The sequence below is a fragment of the Scomber scombrus genome, chromosome 9 (genome assembly GCF_963691925.1).
Source record: "Scomber scombrus chromosome 9, fScoSco1.1, whole genome shotgun sequence".
NCBI lineage: Eukaryota > Metazoa > Chordata > Actinopteri > Scombriformes > Scombridae > Scomber > Scomber scombrus.
In genome coordinates this window covers 21,619,724-21,638,134 of record NC_084978.1, presented here as the reverse complement: position 1 = coordinate 21,638,134, position 18,411 = coordinate 21,619,724, and the positions used below count along the sequence as shown (strand labels likewise).

At 41.9% G+C, this 18,411-nt stretch overlaps 1 protein-coding gene across 1 annotated transcript; it reads right to left on the bottom strand.

The window, feature by feature from the left end:
- Positions 1–1,920: 1,920 nt before the first annotated feature.
- Positions 1,921–11,761, bottom strand: LOC133986295 (synaptopodin). Its single transcript, XM_062426123.1, has 3 exons — positions 11,599–11,761; positions 5,237–7,296; positions 1,921–3,506 (listed from the first exon to the last, which is right to left on the bottom strand). Exons 1-3 carry the CDS (start codon positions 11,759–11,761, stop codon positions 2,325–2,327), a joined length of 3,405 nt encoding a protein of 1,134 aa, XP_062282107.1. The 3' UTR covers positions 1,921–2,324.
- Positions 11,762–18,411: the final 6,650 nt, after the last annotated feature.

The following is an 18,411-nucleotide window of genomic DNA, read 5'->3' as shown; positions in this document are numbered from 1 at the left end:
CATGCAGATATGAAATGCAATATGAGTTGTATTGAAAAGCCACAGACCCAATTAACAAAACTGCTTGCAAACATTTAAAAACTGAAATGATTTTTCTGTGTCTTAAGGTGTCAACAGTGTTTGACCTTCCAAGAGGTGACCCAGGTTGAAACCAATCCACGACAGTGATAGTCTTAATCCTGCTGAAGGAGCCAGATCACCATGTAGCAGGTGTCCCTGTCACTCATGAGACACACAGACGCAAATATGTGCTGATGCCTTTGGCCTGCATGTCAGGGAATGAAGGTATGATATGTTGTGTTGTTGTGCTGCACAGGACTGGGCAAGATGGGAATGATGTAAATATGGCTTTCAATGATCCCACATCTGAAACAGTCCATCTTGACAATATGTTGCGTTGTGCAGGAATGGTCAGATTTTTACAGTATGGATATTTATTTACTGGTTGTATTGTGAATGACACTTGAAAAAAAATCAAGTTTTAAACAATGCCAACATAGCCACTGAAATGGAATGAACAGAAGTGCAAATCAAGTATAAAATGAAATTTCAGAAGTTAAAGAGAATGTACATTAAGAGTTACGCACGCATTTGAAATACAATCCATTCCTCTGATCCTTTTTCACAAACACTTACCAGAATATTTCAGATCGCACCACATTCTTCTACCTTTTATTCCATGGAAGTTTGACAGCAATGTCTTTTTTACCTCCCCTACTTGTGTGACATACAAACTTTCTTCTAAACCACATCCAAAGAGGCACTTATTTGCATTTCTGTCTCTCGTTAAAGAAATTACTTAAAAGAATGACAGTAAAACAAAATTTAGGCATACATCAATGTCCAATATGAATATTACAATCACGTTATCAGCTGACATTTTTTCATTAAATTATTGTTTGCTCATTAACCTTACATTCATTAATTGTTCACCAACATCCATCCATCAATTTTCTTTACCGCTTATCCTCTAGAGATTCATGTGGGAGCAGGACCCAATCTCAGCTGACACTGGGTGAGAGGTGAGATACGCCCTGGACAGGCGGCCAGTCAATCACAGGACTAACATATATAGAGAACAGACAAACATTCACACTCTAATTCACACCTACAAACAATTTAGAGTCACCAATTAACCTAACCTGCTTGTTTTGGTCTGTGGGAGAGAGCCAGAGTTCCTGCAGAGAAAAAATACAAACTCCATACAGAAAAGCCCCAGGCAGCTGGTGGGTTCAAACCCAGAACCCTCTTGCTGTGAGGTGATAGTGCAAATCACTGCACCACTGTGCCACCTGCCCTTCAACAATGTTTTAAAAATGAGAAAAAAACACCAAATCTTTTTCTTCTAAAACATGGAAACAGTGTTTGGTTAAATACATGTGCCGATGCCCCATTGAGCCCCTATGTAACTCTTCATACTCGACAATTCCTTTTTTCTGTCATTCTCTGTCAATCTGTCTGTAAACCATACATTCATTTTAGCAAATGTGGTACATAAAGCAGCATATATATATATATATATATATATATATAGTATGTTAAATTGGTTATTGCACTGCGATAACTCTGCATATGATTTATTGTCCATTGATTAAAATGGGTAATAAACTGGTGAATACTTGAACCATGAGCAATAATGTGAATAACGTGTGTCCCACCTACCACTGTGTTGCAAAAATGATTTTCCTCCAGTATGGTCTAAATCTATATTCACTATGAAGCTACTGCATAGTTTAATTTCATCCTTTACTAGTACAGCACAGTGAAAATGCCTTAACAGAAGTACTGCACTGTCTGATGAGCTATATACTGTATTTACACATTTCTCATTTCATGGATCCCTTCTATGCTTAAAAATGTTAGTCTCTTCTGATTTGGACTCATGAAAGACCAGCAGACATAAGTATCATTCATGAAAAACATTTTAAAAAACAATATTGAACTGGAATAGTTCAGTATTGTTTGAACTATATGCTTGCTGTGAAGGTGTAAAGAGTATAACATTCATTTTAAATGATTTCAAATATCTTTGGTTATTTTGAGTCTGCATTTTTTGGTATGCAAGAAGCGTACAAGCCACAGCAACTGTGTTATGTAAAAAGCTTGTTCTTGTCAGTCCATAATATGAATGTGAGTCATACAAAATACTAATACTAATTGATACAATGTTTACCATTGTCCAGGATCTGTATTCAAAGTAACAGAAAGGTAAATTATCTAATATAAGTCTGATTAAATTCCATCAGAATGTTGTTTACTGGTTGCACAAATGCCACAGGGGAGTAAGTCTATGAAAACTGTAATCATGCCATCAAGTAGCACCCTCACAGGTCAGTGGAGACAGTGCTTCTCTTCACCCTCAGGCTGCCGCCCCAGCCACGGGGGCAAGTGTTGTAGGTGTGCAGACCAGGTGACCGGAGGCCCGAGTCCTCTGACTCAACTGAGGCATCAGAGTCAGTGAGGGATCGTGTGTTGTAGAGCCTCACAGGAGAACAGATCCTCTGTGTTGGGGTGGGAGGAGGACTGGTGAAGGTAGGGGACTGAGCCCCCAATGGCCGTGGCTGGAAAGGACTGATGGGTGGTTTGTGACAATCGTAGCCATGATGGGAATTTCCCAGAGGTGAGATGGGGAGGCTGTGACTGCTCAGTGCACCTGGGGAAGGGCTGTTTTTACGTTTGGCTGCATTGATGATGTTTTTTGCCAGAATGCGATGGTTGGCCTTAGAGTCTGTATTATTAACAACCGGGGACATGCAGCGACTGTCTTTAGGTGTCGGAACAGGAGAGCTGGCAGAGGAGGTGTGCAGAGGTTTAGCAGTGGGGAAGGATAAACTGGTCTGAGAGAGTGCAGGAGACTGGGAACGTGAGCCCCAAGGAGGACAGACAGGAGAGGTGACTGTAGGTGTTTGGGAGGGTCTGGATGTAGAAATGGAAACAGTGGAAGATGGGGTATTCTGGTTTACCATCGGTGATTGGCATCTTGAACCCCAAGGTGGAGAGAAGGCTGTAGTTGTTTGAGGGGATCTGGATGTGGAAATGTGGGCAACAGTTTGGGTATGCTGGCCTACAACTGGGGACTGGCATCTTGAACCCCATGCTGGAGAAAGAGGAGAACTAGTCGTTTGGGGAGGTCTGAAACCAGGAACAGTAGAGATGGTGGAGGCCTGGTTAACCATTGGGGACTGACATCTTGAACCCCAAGGAGAGCGTTGAGAGGTGGCTGTAGATGTCTGGGATGGTCTGGATGTGGAAACTGAGCTAACAGTGGAAAACTGAATATTCTGAGTGTTCATAGGGGATTGGCATCTTCTACCTCTGGGAGAGCACACAGGTGAGGTGACTGAGCGGCCGGAGATGGTGTTGGAGGGGCGGTTGGTTTGGAGGCCGGAAGTCCAGGACGCAGTGGTGGGGCCTTCTGGGCTGCTGAATCGCCTGGTAAGGCTGGGCGTCCTCGTTGGCGTGGGTGTCTCACTGGGGGTCTCAGCTGGGGTGGACTCCTTTGGTGTCTGTTGGACCATGACAAATATTGTTTTTTAGAGTCTTGGAAAGTAACATACAAACAACTTATACCACACTAAATTCATCTATTTTCATAAAATAATTTCATCTGAGCCTCAGTGGCATCCAGGTCATCTCTGTGTATTCCCTTCTTCTGTGTGCTTCTGCAATAATCCTGGCTATCAGCCCCTAGCTAGTCTTTAGTGTCTCTCTCAGGTTACTGTCATCTGGCTTTCCTGAGCTGATTAACCTTTACTGGGATATGAAGTTACTTGACTGAGGCAGGGGTAGCATTCCAGCTTACACACACACTAATTAATAATGAACTATCTCTGCTCATAATAATAATAATAATAATAATAATATGAAGACAAGTATTATAGTACAGACTGAACTCATCAGTCCTTTAGCTCTACAAAGTATGCTACTGGTCATATATTAGTCATATATTAGGACGTCTGTGAAAGAAAAGGTCTAGGTCAAAGGTCATTTGTTTGAACATCGGAGCCCTTTAAGACCAACAGTACCCAGGGATGGGTCTTAACATGCACAGACATAACTCAAATACTTGTGGAAGTGTAAAATAAATTTAAATGGCAGGCTGAAATAATTATTTTTTAACTTTGAATATCACATATTGTGTTACCAGATAGATCTGCCTCCCTGCATATTAACAGAGGCATGACATTTATTAGCGTGATCAAGTGTTTGCAGTGTTTGCAAGAAAGGCAGGAAAGTGAAATAACAAAAAGTAAACAGTGAAATTACTTATTGAAAGAAGCCAGGAAATGAGAAAAAGAGAAAGAGGTCACAGCAGAGTGTTAGCATAAAGCTTTAATCAGAGGAGGAAAGATTCAGTTAAAATAAAACAAAACAAAAAACAACAATCATAACACACAATGAATCAAGGTTTATGAAATGAAACAGACTAAAACCTTGTAGTCTGAAACAACAGTGATTGATGGTGTGGAAAAAATATGTCTGAAATTACTGCTTTAAGTCCCGAAAATATAATGACAATATAGATGCGAGATGTGAATTAGTGTGCAGTCTGCAAATTTGAAACATCAAAGAATCTAAGTACACAGCATATATTTAGGTAGAAAATGCTGGAAAGTAGAGTAAATTACCCTGTAGACTTAAAGACATAAAAGGAGTTTGCTTGCTGCAACTTTCATGTCAGTGAGCAGCATTAAATTGCAAATCATAAATCATAAAGCAGATGCCAGACCATCTGCGAAAGTGCTTTGTGAAGCAGCATCACCCTGGTGTCCACAGAATTGAGAGACAAAGCAGAAACATTGTGAAGTTTCTCATCATATCTTAAAACACAATGGAGATGGCACATTTTTTATATTAATTAAGGTTACTTAATGATCTTTGGGTGTTTGCAACAATGGATAATTAACAATTATATACCTTTACATTTAAATGAACATAAACTGTTAAGATATTGATAATAATGTTTGTTGAATTAACAATTGACACTTTCTGGTGTATTCTGGTGTAAGTATGTACCTGATAGTGTAGAACAATTGTTTTATGATCAGGATTAAAATATTTCACACATAAAAAGATTCCTCTCTTATAAATAAAACTACAATGTAAGGGATAGTATAAAGAAAGCAGAGGCACAAGAAGAAGAAAAAGTTTAAGTTTAAGTTTAAGAAGAAAGCACAGTAAGTACATTTTAAGCCCTCTAAACTGCCTACAATTTATACAGAGAGGGTCTCCACACCTGTGGTTCAATCCCCGCCTTCTTGGCAGAAAATGTGGGCCTTGCTGACTGGACAACCGACCGAGGAGAGGACACACGCTCTGGAGAAAAGGCAGACATAGGAGAACTGATCCTTGGTGGCCCAGAGGCTGATCGTGGATATTCTGCTCTTCTTGTGGGGCTAAGGGGCATCTGGGGAGACACGCTGAAGTGAGAGGGAGGGTTGTTAGGTAAGGAAGTTTGTCTGGAGAGAGACTGGGGAGACATCATGTTCCTGGCCTGTGGTGCTGCTCTGGGTAGGGTACTAATGGGGTCCTTGACTGGATTAAGGATGAAGAGAGAAGAGTTAAGCTGGTAGGGCCGGTGCCTTGAGAGGTCCATCTCTATCTTGGAGCAACCATTCTCCAAAGGAGGCGGCTCTGGAACTGGCTCTGGCTCCTTTTGCCTTGGTTTAGGCTTGACTGTTTGTTGGGCCTTTAGGTTTTGTGAGACCTGGGCACTCACTTCAGAGTTCCTAGCAATGGCTTTGACCCTACCGGGCATGTTTGATGGGTACACCCAAGATGGTGGCAGAGACATTGTAGGAGAAGGAGACCTAATTTGTCCTGTGTTCTTATTCTCAACGACATATTTCTCCATTCTGGACTGACGCTTAGCAAACAGCTCAGCCCCCTTTCCTGATGCATTGTTAAGGGTCTGCTCTGGCCTATGTTCTGCCCTGGGTCGGGTCCTGGAGCTCTTGAGGCAGGAGGACCACTCTGGAGCCTTTGCTTCCTCAGCTCTGTCTACTTCCTTGACGAGGAAGTTTGAGGCCTCTGCACCCAAAGCTAATAACTCCTCCTCTGATGCTGGCTCAGGCACAGGTTTATTTCCATGTTTCTTCCTTTCATCCAACCCCTGCACCATAGAGAGCAGCTCAGGGTTCGGAGCTACAACTGGCTTTTCTTTGAATGTGAACATTGACTTCCTATTTGATCTTCTGGCAGCACTCTCCTCAAGTATTCCTGTTTTGGTTGGCTTCCTCTCTCCGGTGGGCTGAGGGACAAAGGTGGAGGGCTTTGGGACTGTGGGGGGGGCATAATGGGGCACAGGTGGATTTGAAGCAACATAGTGAGAAGAAGAAACAGGGAACTGGGATGGTGGAGGAGAGGAAGGAGACATCACAGGAGAAATTGGAGGTGGACTAGAATAGCAGGTCTGCTGGGGTCGGTTTGTGAAGGCTGGTAGAGGAGGTGTGGGGTATGATGGAGGTGGAATTGGGGCTGAAAACGCTACAGGTTGGGGAGCATTGAAAGCAGGAAGAGGAGGAGTGGAATATGAAGGAGGAGGGGGGATGTCATTGACAGGGCTGACCGCCTCGGAAGACTGGACTGTCGGTGGTGAGAAGAAAGGCCTTGCAGTTCGATTGATGATGGCAGTCGTCTGCTTGGATGTAGAAACAGCCATCCTCTCAGGTCCAGAGCTACTATGGCAGCCATTGAGAACATTTCCAGGGGGAACTGGCCCTGGGTGGCCCCCATTTATCTCTGCTTCCTCTTCAGTGAGTCTCATCAGAGTGGGATCAGTATTATTACTTCCAGAGGGAATCTCATCCTTGATTTTGCCCTCATGCTCCTGGTGGATTTCATCCATTTCCTCTTCCTCCTCTTCTACTTCCTTTACAGGGAGGAAATGTCTCTCTTGGATGATGCTGTCCTCTATGTCATCGTCCTCATGGAAATGCTTACCTGGTTCTTCCATGGTTTCGCTTACTGTATGTATCCTCCCAGGTGGCGCCAAGAGTGGCTTGGTAGTGCTATTCTTATAATTCAGGTCTCTGTCCCTTTCCTCACTGCTCCTCTCTGCCCATGTCAGTTTGTTAGACAAGGGGTCACTTTTCACATTCTCTGCTCTGTCCTCCGCTGACCCCTCTCCACAGCTCTCTAGCGTAAAAGCATTGACTCTCTGCTTCCGTCGGTTGAAGAGCTGCACGCCTCTGGAGCAAGAGTTGGAAGGGATGGTGAGCTGAGCAGCGATGATCTGACTCCTGATACGAGCCTCCTTTAGCTCCTTCTCTGATAAACTGGCGCTTCTGGTCAGGTCTAAAGGGAAACAGAAAGGAACAAAGGCAGCAGTCTGGTCAGTGAAAAAAGGTCTTCTTCAGAGATGTTTAATGATAAAAGGGATCGCTTTGGGGGACTACATTTACTATTTAAACAAAGACAACTCCCTCAACATCTAATTAAAGCTCACCAGACTGCTTTCACAAAAAAGAGAGAACCAGCGGGCACACATTTTTAACAAGTCTAGGATTCAATATTCTCTTTAAAACCCACATAATTGTTTCTGCACCATATGGTTTTGATTGTTCTTTGCTGTACTTTTGATTCCAACCAATCTAGCGAGAAAAGTACAGGCTTTGTGGACACTTTACTCAGCAGACCGGAGCTGCAGACAAAAAAGTAACAGGCGTAGGCGGAGAAACATTTTCAAATAAACATTTTAATAAGAAAGACATAAAAGCGTGTTGACTTAAGTTAATAAAAAGAACTAGGTCAGTGTGTGCTACAGGAATAAAAATAAATTCTTGTCAATCATACCATACACTAATTGTGTAGTTTTGCTGATTGCTTTGAAATTATGTGATGAAACATGTCTATGTTAAAATTGACAGTTTGTTTTCTGAGCTTAGGAGCTCCATTCCAGGCAGCAGAGCTATTTCCTCTGCCATCTGCAGTAGTCCCTCCCTAAGCATTCCTCCGCTGCTGAGAAAACTCCCTGCTCGCGCTTCCAACATGCCTTTGGTTTCTCTCTGTAGTTAATGTGCGCAATACTGCAGCTCAAACCCTTAATAGACAATTTTAACAATCTACAGCTTCCAAAAATGACATATTTCGACGGTTATCTATAAACATACTATACAATCAAGTGTTCCCATCTTGAATATAGTGATGACATTATGCTTCAAAGTTCATGAAAGGAAAATTAAAGCTACATCTTTGCTTTTTTTTAATGAAATAAGAAAGGTCTCGGATTCTCTGAAGAACATTTCAGTTTTAAAGGAGAATAACACATTGTGGAGACACATCTGGTAGATTATTCATCTAATTCATGTAATTCTGACTGGTGGAAGATATTTAATGTCCCTCCAGGAGGTTTCTATGACAGCTGGCACAGCCAAGACTCTTTCTTCATTTAATAATGCGATGGATCCAGACAGCTACATTACTTAAAGTAATCATGCGCCAATCAAAATAATTATGCATAAATCAATCACTCGTAAAGCTGTCCTATAGAGCTCATTCCCCATGCACTTTTTCCTGGCACAGAGTATAAAGCTTGCAAGATCATTCCCCCAGTAAAAAGGCATAATATGCATCTGTCACTGATTTTACAGTCTTAAAGTCTGCCCTCACAGTAATTTAATTAAATCATTGCAGGGATACCCTTGAGTTAGTTTTACTTAAACCCACCTAAAGTTCAAGAGCATATGTTTGTTTTTAAATCTATAAAGGAGGACTATCGGGTGCATTTGGGGTATAAACATCCGTATTACATTTACAAGCATGACATTATACCCCTTTATACCCTTCAGTGTCAGAATCCCCTGTGTGAAATCACTCAGCCTAACACATTTGAAGTTTTCATCACAGAATAAAGACAGAGCGAGACACTATAAGAGGGAGATACATCAACCATATTACATATTTGTAACAACACTATAACAAGCAAAAAAGCTCACACAGCCTTTTAAACAAGTAGTTCTCTCAGCACTATTGACATGAGCATAAATCACCTTCTTTTATAGACTGCTGCAGAGAAATGAACCAACCTATCACACAGGTACTTACAATATATTCAATGCCCTTTATTTAGGTTTTCAATATGGGTGGAAAAACCTCGACAGCTCCCAATAAGGTATACTTTTATTAGCTATTAACTTAGTATTATTTCAGTTACCTGACCGCACCAGAACAGTGAGGCTTGAAATTAAATGACATGTCCTCATGTGAACATCTACCTCTAGTGGGAGCCAGAGTGGTTCTCAAGTAACACGCAGGTGCAAATCCCATCAGTGATTAACATCATGACTCAAATAGTGAGCAACCTCCCGAAAACTATTGACGTGGGTGGACTTTTGTTTATCATTAGTCAGAGTTTTACGGAAAGTTTACAGTCTGTGGTTATAATCTAAATGACAGGATTAACAGTAATATGTACACTGATTAATATGTTAATTATTAACCAATAAAGAAAAATAAAGATGATTTGAAGTGATGAAATCTTGTCTTGTTTTTTTATTTCTGTTTTTGTTGTTGTTGTTGCAGTGTTTTAATTAAGAGGAGCTGAGTAGAAAAAAAGCTCAATGGACGTCAGTTAAAACTTTTAAAAAATATATATATTATCCGATCTTTTGTGTTACAAAAAATAAAAAATAACAACACACAGCTACTAACAAGTCATAGTTCTTCATTTAAAAAAACAGCCAAGCTTGAGTTGAAACTCAGTTTTAATTCAAGGCTATTAATGCTTCCTAAGTTTCCTGAAAGTTTTCCTGCCATATCGCTTACCTTTCTCATGTCAAAGTCAGAGCTCCGCTGTTTAGTTGTACTTCCACAAGAGTTTTCAATTTAACTGCGTCTGATCGCTTCACACCCCCTTTCTGTAGCGAGACACAGGATCGGATTTCTTTTTCTCCGCAGTCCAGCACACAGAGAGAGAGGGAGGGAAGAAGGGAGGGAGGCTGTCTGTCATTCAGCCTCCAGCTCCGCACTTTTTCCAATATGGACTTTCTTTCTTTTTTTTCTTTTCTTTTTTTTTGGTTGCTGATTATAAAAAAACGACACCATGCCTCTGACACAAGAGCTCAAGGCTTCTGTTGAGAAAGTATTGATGTTTTAGAAGTTGCACACAGACTACACTTTGTTTTGACACTTCTGGAGAGGTGTTCAATCAATTGCCAGTATTGAGTGGCTTATCTCTGTCTGATGTCCTGTGGTGGCAGGGAAGTGTCTGGCCATGTTGCAGTCACTGAAGTGGAAAGGGAACCAGTTTATGTGTGTATGGATTAGACAACTGAGACTCCAGAGCTCCAGCACCTGACCTCTGCTGCCCTTCGTGTCTGTCTGGATGTCACCATGTAAGTGTGTGTTTATGGTGCACTCTCCCCAAGAGGGTCTGCCCTCTTTGAACCCTCTGGGCCCTAAGCTCCAACCTGCAAGGGCAGGATAGGAATTTCCTGTCCTCCAGCAGAGACGAAACGTAGCCCTTAGTAGTGATGCAAGAGCCTCCACATCACAATGTCAACCCCCCGCCTTTTATCCTCTCCATTAACCTCTAACTTTCTCTAACTCATCCCTCTGCGATCTGTCCCATCCCCTCATCCCTGCGTGGGTGAGAGTAGACAGGAAAACACCCCCACATGCGGGAGGATTTAAGTCAGGGGGCTAACTCTGCATTTGTGTATCAAAGGTCAGATTACCCTGTCGGATGTTATCTTTCTGCAGGCGATGGCTGTGGGGTGAGCGGGATGACAGCGCAGGCCCCTGTGGGTGATGTGTGAAGCGGTATGGAAAGACAAGGATTAACAGAGGTCCTGGGACCTTACCAAACTGAATGTGACCTAAACTCTCGGTGGATCCCATGGGGGAAATAAAAGACTGTTACTTTTGTGCGTTAAGAAAGGTCTCTGCAGAGGTGTAGGCGGAATATTAGCAGTGCTTTTGTGTTGTGTTTCAGGAAACGACTCGAGTTATTGAGCGCTGAATGATGGGAAGTACACAGGCTTTAGATCTGACTGTATATCACAATCTTAACTAGAGTACATAACAATTATTTGATGGCCATGACCTTTCTGTTTTCCTTCCTTACAGTACAATGACTTTTACTTTGTCTGAGCACTACATCTATCTGTCACTATCCAGACTTAATTATATTTCCAGTTGAGTATTGTTTCAATGTTGTTGTTTTTTCTATATTATGATTTAACAACATAATGTTTTGTTAGGTAGGCCATTATTGTCAGTGTCTGTGTTGTACATTAAGACCCTTTAGCAGTGACGCATGATTGCATTTCCATTGCTGTTTGGGCAGGCTGTATTTTTTACAGCATGGAAACAGATGTTTCATAGAGCATTTTACTGTGTCAAGTTTCAATGACGAAGGCAAGGCTATCTGTTTTCTCTATTCACTTTCTACTTCTCTCACCACATATTCAAGATATAGGTTTTTCTGCTTTGATGATATAGTACAGTTAAGGCCATACTGTGACATTAAAGCAGCACTACCGGGAATGTATTTACAGCAGCATTTATGTGTTATGCAGTAACAGAGTAGCAATACACCTCCTCCCTGCTTTCGCTCCCCGTATAAGGACAGAAAATGCCAGATAAACAAACACTTACTTGTTTTCCGGCTCATCTGTTCTTTGTTGAATCCTGTCTTTTCCCAGGATGCATTGCACTCCGTCCCCGGGGTGTGCATGTCTTGCGTTGCCTGAAGAGGTTTTCTCAATCCTCCTGGACTCCAGCTCACCCCTCTCCTGACAGACATATGTCCCTTCTCCATCTCCATCGCTACCCCACGTAAAACGCTTCTGCTGCAGCAGAAACAAAAGCCCTCAGCAGGGGGAAAAGTGAGTGTTTCCTTCCAGTCAGCTCAAGCTTGTCTCCCGATAAGATGAAACTCTCTGTCGGTCCAGTTGGAAGATGGAGGTTTTAGTCCTTACTGGTGTACACTGAACAAGAAAAAGCAACCAAAAATCCCCAAAAAAAGATGAGGAAAGGAGAATATCAGATTTCCAGTTGGCTGCTTACGGTCATGGCTCTGTTTTCAGCAATAATCCCTCCAAATGTCCTCTTACAGTCAACTGAAATTTGATGGAAGACGTGTGGTCTTACTGGTCTTCATGAAGTATTATCCTCTATCTAACAGGACCTCCCAGGAGGGCTAGCTCCACAGCGCCCTGGATAAGTTCCCATGGAAAAAAGCCACAAAAACTGCACAAGTTTGTTGTGCTCTGTTAAAAATCTGGCAAAGAAGGTTAAGTAACAGTCCCGTCTTCTCTATTTGCATCTCTCTAATACTCCTTTTTTTTCTTTCCCAGACGTTGCTCTCCCTTCACTTCTATTTTGGTCACCAAAACATGCTTTTCGTCTGTGTCCCAATCTCCAGCCAACAGATTATTTTTCTTTCAGAGAAAAAAATCTGCCCTTTATCTTGGAGATCATAACTCTACTGTGACGCGAAAGGAGAACTGTGTATATGGTGCTTTCCTGCTGTTAGGTGCATGCGAGGAATAACATTTCTCTCTGGAAAGGTCATTCCAAAGACTGGTTTGTATTCAGGGCTCCAAAGCATTCAATTAGAGTTGTTTCATTCGGGTATCCTGTGTTATTTCTTATACATTAAAGCCAGATGCAGCTTCTGAAGGCAGGATAATAAATTTCTTTCTTTTGTTCACTCGCAAAACCACAATTAAGAGGGAAAGTACTTATTTTGGTGGTACTTTTGTTTAATAATGAATTAATGCATCAGCATGCATAGCATATAAACTATTGTTTTTCAGTTTGTACGTTTTGCTCCTTGTAGGAAAGATTTGATTTCTGTGTTCTGGTTGTTCAGCCAGTCTCTAACACAAATGTAGTTTGGTGGACCAAGCTTGCTGCAGGTAAAAGGTGATCAGCAGAAAATCTGGTGGTACAGTGTAAAAGGTTGCTTTACTTGATCTAATCCAACTATGTGTGTCCACGATCCGTCCAGAGCCACCTGCGAAAAAAGAGACATCTGTTATGCAAATGTAAAAACCTTTGAAATAAACTTTTCTTCAATTATGTTATTTAAATGTGACATTTACCAAGACAAAAGCTGGATGTTACATCTACCCACAACTTTGGCAAACTGCTTTGTACAAGAATCCTCATTGTCCTTTGTGTAAGGGCATGCGTTTCAACTCACTGCTTTGTACAAGGTTTAAAGTATTATCTGTGATGGATTCAAGAAAGCAGTCTAAGAGACTTGACCTTTGTACTGACAGAAAGTCTGCAGTTTAAAAAAAATAAACTGGTGCCTGTTTTTTAGAAAGTGGTCTTGAGAACATTTTAATATACTCTGCTAAGCTCATCTAGTGCTTTTAATTAGCACTTTCAAAAAGCCATAAACCTTAACTCATGTTCATTTTTGAGACAATAACAGCTTCATGCTCTGATGAAAGATCAGCCTTTCCACTTTGAATTGCAATCAGGGTAAAAGAGTGGAAAAGGAAATGAGAAGACTCCTTTATAAAAGTCTGAACATGTTAAACCCAGAGATGACTGCAAAGAAGGAAGAAGGGTCACAACCCATTAAGGCTTGAATGTCAGAAGTCTGTATAAAACCTGCCAAAACATTTGCCTTATCTCCCCCTCAGGGTGTGTGATGTGATACAGTAGACTGAGAATGTGAATGTGGGTTGAAAAGTTTTCACGCAGCACCAAGTAAAGAAACAAAGATTAGAATATCTTTCACTGACATATGTCACATCCCTCCATTTTATAAAGTACTTCATTAGATCAGTAGTGTCACATTCCGCCCTCAAAACTAATAAGAGCCACTGGCTTAGTTTGTAAGGGTAAACAAGTATTTGCACGTCCTTGTCCTTGATCGGACTTGCTTCTCCTTGAAGATGATCACAGTTGTATTTGTTTTGTGTCATGAGTCACCACTGTAACACTCAGGATTAAGAGGGTTGTGCAGGGACCCACATGCATAATAATTATTTTTAAATGCCTCATCAGAGATTCCTTAGAAACACAGCAACAATGTAGACATTCATCTTTTCTTGAGGTGTGCAAGCACCGTAAACTTGTTCACAGCCTTTAAAGATTGTGTTTTGTGGAGACACTCATCGACATGACAGCTTAGTCATGACAATCCTTATAGGGGACTGCTCATTGGCCCCTGAACACAATCTACCCTAACAAAACACTGCCCCACCTCCCTGCAGAAAAGAAACAAAAATCCTCCACAGTGTTGCTTACTGGCGTGATCGTGTCAAATGGAAAGAGATGAAGGGCAGCATTGTTTAAACACTAACAACAGCTTTTTGATTCATCCAGATGTGTGATCAGTCTGGATCTCATCGGGAGACAAAAGACATTCTTTTTTTTAGATTAGTTTTCACTGCATGAGTCATTTTGCTACAGTGATTTCCCCCCCCCCCCCCCCCCCCAATATTTTCTTTATTTACAGGTGTCTTTGTTGTTTAAACAGAGGTGAACACATGTTGTGTGTGTGTGTGTGTGTTAAAACGACTGTACTCAAAATTAACTTTAAAATCCTCTTCTGCCACAATCTGTTTTATTTTCATTCAGTCGTCCCAGCTTTCTAATACCCATTGAGGGTATTTTATTTCTCACATCTAATTTATGATATCTACCCCATTTGATCCTACATCTACATGCCATACCTGAGATCTGATGTCATCTCTCCTCCTTTCCTCACTCTACCCTTCAATTACCTTGAAGTTCAAAAGGTATTTTACAGTGCCCACCTGTCCTCCCCCCCAACTCCCCCCACCACATGGTTTTCCTGTGCCACCCATTGACCTCCATGATTAGAGCAAAGGGTATCATTTACAGTCTGGCCCGTAGGCCACTTTAGTGTGTAATCACAGAGTTCCTGTACATCGTCAACATATGATGGATTCATACACAGACAGCAAATCTATCCCTCAGTTTTCTGCAGCATGTCTCACATAGTGATAAAGCACTTAAGACATGGTTTTGGCAGCCGGACAAATTGTAATCAGTCATAAGTCCCTTATGGCCGTTGTCTTGTACATTTAATACACATCTGCATGAATAGCCAACTTGTAGAAAGCATGTCAGCCACCTAATAACTCATATACTGCATGTATTTTCATGGCATATGTACATCATCAGTTGCTCTGGGCGCACATGTGTTTAAGTATGTGAGATGCATAGATGTCAGGTAAGGCATTCCACCTACAGTAAGACTTAAAGGGATATCAGTTACCAAGCCCATAATGAAGCATCTGGTCATGACATTGACATGGCAGAGCCTTTATGATTGGAACCCCTGGGGCAGAACTGCTATGTATCTGCTATTTCTTGCTTTTGCCCAGATATTTCACAGTTTGGCATGCAAAAATCATTCAGCCATAAATGCTGAAGGCTTCTGCAGGGCCCTTTGCACTCTCTCTCTCTCTCTCTCTCTCTCTCTCTCTCCTCTCTCTCTCTCTCTCTCTCTCTCTCTCTCTCGTCTCTCTCTCTCTTCTCTCTCTCTCTCTCTCGTCATCTCTCTCTCTCTCTCTCTCCTCTCTCTCTCTCTCTCTCATCTCTCTCTCTCTCTCTCTCTCCCTCTCTCTCCCTCTCTCTCTCTCTCTCTCTCTCCCTCTCTCTCTCTCTCTCTCCCTCTCTCTCTCTCTCTCCCTCTCCCTCTTCTCTCTCCCTCTCCCTCTCTCTCTCCCTCTCCCCTCTCTCTCTCCCTCTCTCCCTTGCTCAGACAAAGAACCATTCAAGGCCTCTTGCAGCACTACAAAATAATTTTGGGTAGTGCTGCAAAATTGGCATTCCTGGTTCATAATTCCTCAGGAGTCTGTGATAGTCGACATGCCTCAGCTTGTGCTGGCTGGCGACTGACATCTGAAACATTGCGACAGACTCCCCATGAAACTCACAAATGTCTTTGTTTCTATTTCTCTTTCAGCTTATAGGATAATGTGAGTGCAATCACAAATCACACAGAGGAAAACCCTGTAATGAACTGTCTGCTTCTTATGCAGCTCTTCCATCTCTCATAGTCACAGGTGGAGAAGTTCAAGAGGCAAAGATAAATACTTGAAGTAGGTGTGTATGATCCGGTGCCAAGAGGGAAAGTACCGCCTAAAACAGTCGGAGTCATAATCTGAAAACCGTTAGAGATCAAAAGAAGAAAGTATAAGCACTTTGAAAAAAAATGTGATATGTCTGCAAATCATTCAATACTGCAGTAATTATTTGACTTTTGGCACAAACATTTATCCATTTGACAAAACATCATTCTACAGTTTCAGTGCATCTTCAGCTGCAGCAAAACTTAAAGGCTATCACTTGCGAATATATATTGTAACATATGGTAGAACAAAACCTACAGTTGCCCCCCTGTAAAGTAGTTAATGGGCCTCACCTGTTGTGTTAACAGGAAGCAATTACTTATATAGGAAAGTCAATACAGTCTCCAGCCAGGTCTTTAATTGGATACACCTTCTAATGTTACTACATGCAGCTCAAGTCTATAACCTGGCTTCACAGTGTTCTCCACACAGTCAGGACAATAGGCTCAGATATCAGTGACCGCAGTGCTAATAGAGCCAGCCAACCCCCTCTGCAAGTCTGCAGCCTGCACTGAGGGAAAAAACAGCAGCCACAGATGTTTGTCATCTACTCAAACAAAGACTTTCAAAGTTTCACTCCTCTGCTGCTTCAGTTCACTGCATTTCCCCCAGCTCCCTCTCTCTCTCTAAACAAAGATAGTGTCTTACCCCGTAGAGATAAACATAATAGTCTGCAAGTGACAAGTCTGCAGAAATCAGAGTTTCACAGCAACAGATAAAATCCCAGGCAGTGCTCCTTCCTGTTTGTTGTGTGCTAGTTTAGTCATGCTGCTCACCTGTGCTCCAGTGGGTCTGAATGTGTGAGGCAGCAAGAGTGTGTACTGCCCCTTTTCAGTTCCTACGACTCTGCACACACACCTCCCTCTCTCTCTCTCTCTCTCCCTCTTGCTGTCTCTCTCTCTCTCTCTCTCTCAGCTGAAGCAGACGAAGGATGGGGGTAGGAGGGGGGTCAGTTGGAACACAGAAGGCTCTTTGTCTGGGATCTTTTCATATGGTTTCCTTCAAGCTTGCATACTGAACACATTATGCTATAATATATTTTCATATTCAACACAGGGATGTTGAGCGACCAGTGGGCCCCACTCTGTTCTGTTCCCCCCCTATCTTCCTTTCTTGACCCGTTTTCCCGCCATTCACACCGGGCTGGAGAAATCCAAATAAAGGGAAAAGTATGCACGAACCATGTAGATTAAGTGCCTCAGAAACCTACAGAATTTCTTTAGGCTATCCCTGACTGTATTTGAATAATAAAACTCAAACACGAAAAATGATTTCCTCCCGAGACATAGGAGAATGTACAAAATATATAAAGACTCTACAGAGGTTTTGACCCTATGTGTGGGGGTTCATCAGGGCAGTTACTCATGCATATTATATGTCACATCCATATTTGATGTACACAACTTTTGGCCCCTGTTCAGGGATGTTAATCCCAAGATTATGATCCTCACTATCTCCAAAGATGATTTACCCACAAGATCCCACTGGTGCTATAAAATGTCAGTAACATCTGGTTCTTTGTGTACTGTGTGGCTTTTTTTTTTTTTTTTTTTAGATTTATAGATCTTCAGAGAAACACTTGGATACTGTATCAGTTCACTAATCTTTAAAACCCTTCGTCGTGAAACCGGAAGGCCCTCAGTGAGAAGAATACTGGCTGTGGGCAGCAGCTCTTTGCATTCAGATTGGAGACTGCATGGCTGTGTCATATGGTAGAGGAAAAAAAGTATCTTGACCGGCTGCCAGGCTTTTAGAGTAACATCTTAATCGCCCTTCAGGCATAGGATAAGCTAACTTTACTTAATGGTGCATTTCTTCTGCTTCACAGGTCACACAAAGTTTGCTGAAAAGGCAAAATTCTGCTTCCAAAATCAGTTTGGATCATGAGCACTTCTCAAAAAATATGAAATGATTTCAACATCTTTTTAAGAAAACATATACAAATATTTATATGTTTGAAATTTCCTTTTTGCAACCTTTCCTAGATAGATAGGTCCTGTCATGCTGCTCAGACAATCCATCACCTTGAAGCTACTTTAAGTAACGTCTCAGCCCTGCCTCTTCTCCTCCTCCTCCAACACCCTCTTTCCTCCTTCTCTCACTCTCCCTCTCTGCATTCTTCTGCCATTCTCCTCCTCTCTTTCCTCACATCTGTCACCCCAGATCGATTTTCCTTTTCCTTATCTTTGTGTTTCTTCTCTTTATAGTCTCACTTGAGGCTACTTATTCCTATTTTCCCCTTCAATCTCTCTCTCTCTTTATCACTATCCCTGTGCGCTCTCTCCTTTGACCCAACCTCTTTTGACATGTTTATATGTGTGAGACCCCATGCAGCTTGGAGAGC

Excerpts from the sequence above, each read along its gene's own strand:
- LOC133986295 (XM_062426123.1), bottom strand. The coding sequence starts at position 11,761 with ATGGAGAAGGGACATATGTCTGTCAGGAGAGGGGTGAGCTGGAGTCCA. Across the intron at positions 7,297-11,598 it reads ACAGATGAGCCGGAAAACAA|ACCTGACCAGAAGCGCCAGT; the intron begins GTAAGTGTTTGT and ends GTTTCCCTTTAG. Across the intron at positions 3,507-5,236 it reads AGGCGGGGATTGAACCACAG|ACACCAAAGGAGTCCACCCC; the intron begins GTGTGGAGACCC and ends ATGGTCCAACAG.